This window comes from Atta cephalotes (genome assembly GCF_000143395.1).
Source record: "Atta cephalotes unplaced genomic scaffold scaffold00009, whole genome shotgun sequence".
Classification (NCBI taxonomy): domain Eukaryota; kingdom Metazoa; phylum Arthropoda; class Insecta; order Hymenoptera; family Formicidae; genus Atta; species Atta cephalotes.
The window spans coordinates 380,915-387,822 of record NW_012130073.1 but is presented as its reverse complement, the minus strand read 5'-3'; the positions used below and the strand labels follow the sequence as shown (position 1 = coordinate 387,822).

The following is a 6,908-nucleotide window of genomic DNA, read 5'->3' as shown; positions in this document are numbered from 1 at the left end:
GTGTGTGTGTGTGTGTGTGTGTGTGTGTGTGTGTGTGTGTGTGTGTGTGTGTGTGTGTGTGTGTGTGTGTGTGTAGATCTTATAATATTTTAAATATAATAGATATTTAAATATTGTCTTCTGTTCAATCTCATTTTAAAATATTTAGAATGTGCAATATTAGCTGTAAAGTATCAGCCAAATAAGCTAATATCAAGTAAGTTGATATCAATTAAATAATTTTCGGAAATATAAAACAATGAATTAATTTGAAACTGCAAAAAATAAAACAAATAATTAATTGGCTTATAATGACTTATGCAGTGCGATGGCCATATTTTGCTGCAACTTTTATTAGATAAATAATTTCTAAACGAGTAAGAAGATCCAAGTAAATTTTTGCACAAATACTAAAGATTTATTAATAGATATACATATATATAGATTTGAGAATTGGATTTAATTTATAATGCTATATCCTCGTTAAATTTGCAAATAAGTATTGTAAAACGTGATTGTATACAAAAGAATCAAAAGCAAACAAAATCTTAAATAACTTTTAAAAGAATTGTGCTCAAATTTTACTTACACGCGCGGATACTCAGACGTAATAATAGATCAATTAACGTATGAAATTTATATAAATTTGTTTCATGTTTTGAGGTTTGACACATATTATACATCCTTAAATTATCTTAAATTTCGTAATTTCGGTCGATTAATATCTTATGAAATACTTGACAATCACAAAGTTTCGACGCAGAGATCGACTCACTTGCACGAGGATGTGACAGGCTTGCGATGCGATTTGAAAGAGGCCGTCCTGCAAGTTATGACCGGTGTGCTCGGAACCCCTGCCGCCCCCGCCGCCACCCATTTTCCGTCCGAAAAACGACATTTCGATTACGCCCGACGCACATCCGCAATTCTTCTAATGCATCAAGGTCGTGGCGAACGACTCGTCGTCGATCGAACTCGCGTGCACGCGGAGACCGGCGTCGCCTACGGCGTCGCTTCCGTTGTCCGACTTTTGCACCATGTTCGACATCCACATCAATATCTGTCGGCAGACAAGACAAGAAAAATGTCATCCGTGCCTATGTCTGTGCTGGTGCACGTGTATGCGTTGGCGCGACATTGATTCCGGCCGCGCGTTTAAAATTTAACTCGCGCGAGGGTTGAGATCAGACTTAAACTTCCATATTATACTCCTATACTGACAATGAAAACGTTATGTACGGCGACGTACTATTTTTATAGTTCGTTACCTTGTAAAGTTGCAACTGATTTAGAACGGCGGAGAATACGAAAGTTTTTCCTGCAAATGTTTAGAGTAGATAGCATGTAACCAAATATTGTTGGTCTTTTTAATCGAAAAATACTGTTTGATAATAAATATTTATAAAAATGTTGAAAATGATATATTTCTAAAAAAGAATTTTTTTCAAAAAAGAATAGAAAAACATTTTGCAACATACAATAATATTAATGTCTGCAATAAGTAAAATGTAAAACATGTTTTTTCCAATTTTTAAGATATTAAATCTTGTACTTTTTTGTTATCAAATTATTATACTTTTAGATTTTAGTCGGACGAGATAAAAAGATAAAAGAAAGATAAAAAGTAACCAAACAATTTTTCTTTGGAAAGGATCTTGAGAGCTCGCACAGAAGATGTCCTTTGTTAGGCTATCGGATTAGAGAATCTCGCGAAGCTTAACGTGAAAGATACTCGCGCGTTTTTTCTGTCCCACTGATAATTTTTATTTCCTTCGGACAGAAGCTGAGAACAGTTCAGACGTTAATCTTGACAAATGGAACGCTCTCGATTATAACACATTGTGTTTGATTCAGTTAGTCACAACTCCGGTCCTCTATAATAATCAGATATCAAATGTTGGTTGATCGAAAGAACGGAGAAGCTTTTACTTCGGCCTCGCAACTTTACACGTGTGTACATCACAAACTGGCGTAATCGATAATAAAACGATTAGTGCCTCTTTGACTCACTCGCAGTATCCTGATAACTCGCTTATCGATGTATAATTCGTAACCGCCTACATCAAAACCTATACAGACGCATTATTTTTCAATTTTTTTTTTTCCTATTTTATCAAGATCGATTCGATCTCCGTTGCCGAGACGACGTCGGTGATCCAGATCAAGGCGCAGAGGGACAAACATCTTTTTCAGGTGAGGAAGACACGATCGAAATCGGTCTCGCATGCCGTACAGCGGCGAGCACCTGCGCGAAGAACGTTCTCGTGACCTCGATAACACATTCCCGATTGATAAAAAGACACGATTAACCTATTTTTTATTTATGAACTTTAAATGCCTGGATAGATATTTTTCATTATTTTAAATGTACGCGATGAAATTTAGAAAGGTAAAGTTTTTTAATTCTTTGAAGAATGCCTCTATAATAATATTATATATATATATATATTAGTAATTAAACCTTCAATATTAATATTATAAAATTATATAAAATTATGTGTGTGAATCAATTATTTATTAATGAATATTTAGAAATGAAATAAATTATTTATAAAAATGGATAAATTGTGTACAATGAACAATTAACAAATTGAAAAAGTAATTAATTTATTATATTATAATTGATAAATTTATAAATTTATAAAAAAAGAAAGTATGTTAAATACATATGTAGTAAGTGATATAAATGTCGTAACAATAATTTACATTCTGTGTTTACAGATACAAGTAAAGAAAATTATAGAAAATAATAATATAATACGTACATATGATTGATAGATACGTATATTGTTTAATTTTCACGTTATCTACATGGAAAAAAAATAATTTGGATGATTCAATAAAACTACAGATGCTGTGCGAGTTCATCTAGAACAAAAAAGATTTGATTTAACAAAGAAATTATGTCTGTAAACAATTAGTATGCTAATTTAACTAATTCTTTGATACAATAAAAATTGCTGATATAATAAGTTTTCTTCATTATAATAGTATTTGTTGTCTCTTAGCTAATACATTTCATTAAAAATTTTGATTCATATATTGAATTGATTGTTGCAGAAAATTATCTTTTGCTGCATTAACAAATTTTCTCTGATATTACAATAAATATTATATTTATATCTATAATTACACGTTAACTTCATTTAGCTGTACAGCTTTGCTAATTTAATAAACATAGAAAAAATTAGTAATTCGTGTAATCATATTGTGTTGTATTGATTTGCTAATTAAATCAATAAAGTTCCGAATTTTAATAAATCCTTTTTTTTCTATGTCAACGTAATAATATATGTGATAAAATAATAAAGTATGTGATAAAGCAATAAATAAGTACTTGTGCTATTATCAATTGGTGATAATTTGATAATATAGTATAATAAGTATAAACAAAAGTGGAAAATAAAGGATTTAACAATTTTTAATCTGTACCTTTGATTATATCACGTTATTATGTGCACAATAATAATAAAATTATAAGCAATATACTCTGCAAATCGCCGTACTCCGTGTTATATCAGCGACGTTCATCGGCATTTCAAATCATAGAGAAATATCGCGACAGATGATCCTATACGTGATCCTATACGTTGCGGACGATTGGATACTTTGGCATTTCAATTCAATTGCCAGGGATTATCTAGCAATAATCCCTGTTTAGGACATGTCCCAACAAGTGAAGTGCCGATGCACGTCATGCCATTAATTTAACGGAATATTGCTGCAGATTCGCAGGAATTACGCTTATTACCTTATTATAGTGCATCGACGTTGATCGAGGCAGCCAAGCGAAAAACCCAAGCGTGGCGCGAGAACGTGGAACGAGCGAGTAAAGACTACGATGAATATGCAGACGAGACTATTACACGGGGTGAGACGTGTAGTATGAATCGGCCAAGCGGCAAGAAAATAACAGAGATCGGTCTTACGCGCGCGCGCATCGCAAAACACTTTCGGTGGCGACTGCTCGTTCGATCTGTCATCGTGAAGGAAAGGTCCGTGGCGTGCATGCGCGTGGAGCATACTTCGGCAGTCAGGTCGACGCGAATATGTAACCGAGGAAAGCGAAACGCTTCGTCGATATACACGCAATACTCTACCTCCATCCTCTCTCCCTCCCTCCCTCCTGGGCTATCGATCACCATCGGAGGCACCGTTTCCCGCCCTCAGTTGCACCCTCGCACGTGGTGTCCTCGTGCCCGAGATCCTCGCTGATAACTAATCTTTCTTCTGGGTCGCGCAAGAATTGAAGTACGTTATCGGCCAACAGCACCGTTACACCGTTGCAGCGTTATTCTTCTAGATCCCTCGATTTTTAACAAATTCTCCATTACTTCTTCATCGAAGTAACCACAGTGAGCTCTATAATATACTAAGCGAGCCTTCCCTATATTACTACCTATATAACTGTAGAAAAGTGCGACCCGATGGAAAAAAGGACAATATTGGTTCTTTTCATTCTTCTACTTAGGCAGTAAAACAGCATTAACCAATCAGCGAATCCCTGACAGTACAACTTCATATTAGAGCGTCCATGTTTAGAAATTGAAATTTATTCCTCATTCCTTGATGGCTCGCTCCAGTATGTTATAGAATTCACTGGAAGTAACGGAGTATAAATTCATTTCTACAATAGATATTGTAATCCTTAAACCGTAAGAAATTGACTAATTACAGTCGAATGCAATGAGAATAATTGATGATTCAGCCATTTCTTATGGCTTAAGACTTAAAAACATATTTTGTAGATCCGGGCTAAAAGCGGAATGTACAAGCAGACGCTATTGTGCTGTTTTCTTTTTATATTATTACAAAATTAAGAAACTCACTTTTGTAAAAAAACGCATTAGAATATTTTTGCTTTTTTTTACAGTAAGTCTTTTTAATCGGCGATTTTCTCCTAAATTATAATATTATTCTTTTCATAAAAATAATCAAATTGAGTTTGTCTATTTTGTTATCAAAATCTTTTTTATTTCGGAACTGGGACGCTTATCACTGTAATAATTCCAAGAATTTGCAAAGAATTGTATTTAAATTTTTCGAAAATTCTTTTCTATAGTTATTATTTATTTATATCTATTAAAAAAAAAAAAAAATCAATTTTTCGGCGATCCAAACTAGGCTCCTTAAGGGGAGAGTCTCATTTACAAGTCGAAAGAGATAGGATGTTTATAAAAATTTTTTAAAGCTATTTATTTTAATGTTTTGAAGCTTTTACACATAAAAGACATATGTTTCATGATTATCTCTAAATTTTTGTGTTTATATTGGGCTTCTCCTTCTTTTGCTATTTTATGGTTCAATTTGAAAGTTCGTTTTACTTGTTGTTTTACAAAACCTCTAAAATATCACGAAATATAAGAAATAATGAAATAGTTTAATAAGAACAATGTTGAACGAGTAAAATAAATTTTAATTTTTTTATTTCAGGCTTATAGGACAGAATGAGAAAATCGCTGCGGATTATCATTAGTTAATCTACATATAGTAGCAGAAGATTTTCAATATGAACGTAATAATAATTTAATAATTTAATCATAAAATATATGTCTTTCATGTAGAAAGATTTTTAAATGATTGAATAAATAGCTTTCTTTAAAAAAAATTTTGGAAACACTACTTTTTTTACTTCTAAATGAGATTCTCTTCTTAAGACTATATTTAGATTCTCACTCGAGTTCACCAAATGTTAAACAAGGATAAAATGATGATCTGAATGACACTTGGATGGGAATCTGAACATTCTAAAGTGTTCTCTATCGATTAAACTATCTTTCTCTTTCAACTATCATACCTTTCCGGTTCGTGGAATATAGTTCACGTACTACGAAAGTAAGAATAATCGGAATATGTCAGAGCATTGCCACAATTGTTCTTGATTCCATGAATCGAGTCTGGAAATCCTGGGAAATTCTGCTTTTTTTTCCTCTCCCTCTCTGTTTCTAACATTCTCCAATTTTTTACTCCAATTTCGACGAGGAATTTTGAAAAAAATTGCCGTAACTGATAGACAAACTTCGTGCATACTCAGGCTGAGTCGAACACAATAGGATCGTTTTGTATACAGGATGACGTAGTCTGTCAGTTTTTTTTTGCCCTACTTTCTTATAGTTTTTTCCTCATTCTTCATTCACATAATACGTCTGGGTCGTTTCATTTCAAATAATGAATGTGAAACAGCTAAAAAGACCGGATCTCATGACTAGGACGAAAAGTTTGCAGAAATACAGAGCGCACAGGGAAAAATGTATTTTATGAGTAGAAACAATTACACGTGCGGGATACATGCTCGACTTTCTCTTTCTCTTTTAGACTGTTCAGGATTTTTTACCTAGGCAGGGGGTTTTAGCTCTCCTTTGTTCGATTTCGATAAAGGCGTGGTGGAAAAAATAAGCATGTCGATTTCATTTCCTGTCTTCGTTAAAACGTCTTTCACGTATAATAAAATCAATCATCTAAATCTTCTCTTCTAATTCACGATCTCCTGTAAACCTTTTTAAATTTTTCGCGCGTCATAAAAATGGAGGTTACGCTATGTACTTCCGGATCACTCTCTGTCTCATAATGCATTCACGGCAATATCGTTTTAAGTCTGGTCTTTTTACTTAGTCAGTGACTAAAAATAATTTTGTAGTTTTTCGGCAGATTGCATTTAAGACAACCCTAAAACCGGACCATGAATATATTTGGAATTTTCTGGTTTTCATCGATAATTGGTCTTCCCTAGCTCGCATCATGAAAATTGGTGCTCCGTTATCATCAGTCTAACTAAACTAGAGCACACTCGTATACTTAAAATGAAATAGATATATATATATATATATATATATATATAGAGAGAGAGAGAGAGAGAGAGAGAGAGATATATATATATATATATATATATATATATATTAGTAGTTAGTAACGAAAGAGAGTAAGTAAGT

General features: G+C 33.1%; 1 protein-coding gene across 1 annotated transcript in view; it reads right to left on the bottom strand.

The window, feature by feature from the left end:
• Window positions 1-877, bottom strand: part of LOC105627606 (phospholipase D3) — a 20,137-nt gene extending 19,260 nt beyond the window's left edge. The window contains exon 1 of the mRNA XM_012208886.1: window positions 755-877. Within this exon, the coding sequence (XP_012064276.1) occupies window positions 755-877 (123 nt within the window). The remainder of the gene's footprint in view (window positions 1-754) is intronic.
• Window positions 878-6,908: the final 6,031 nt, after the last annotated feature.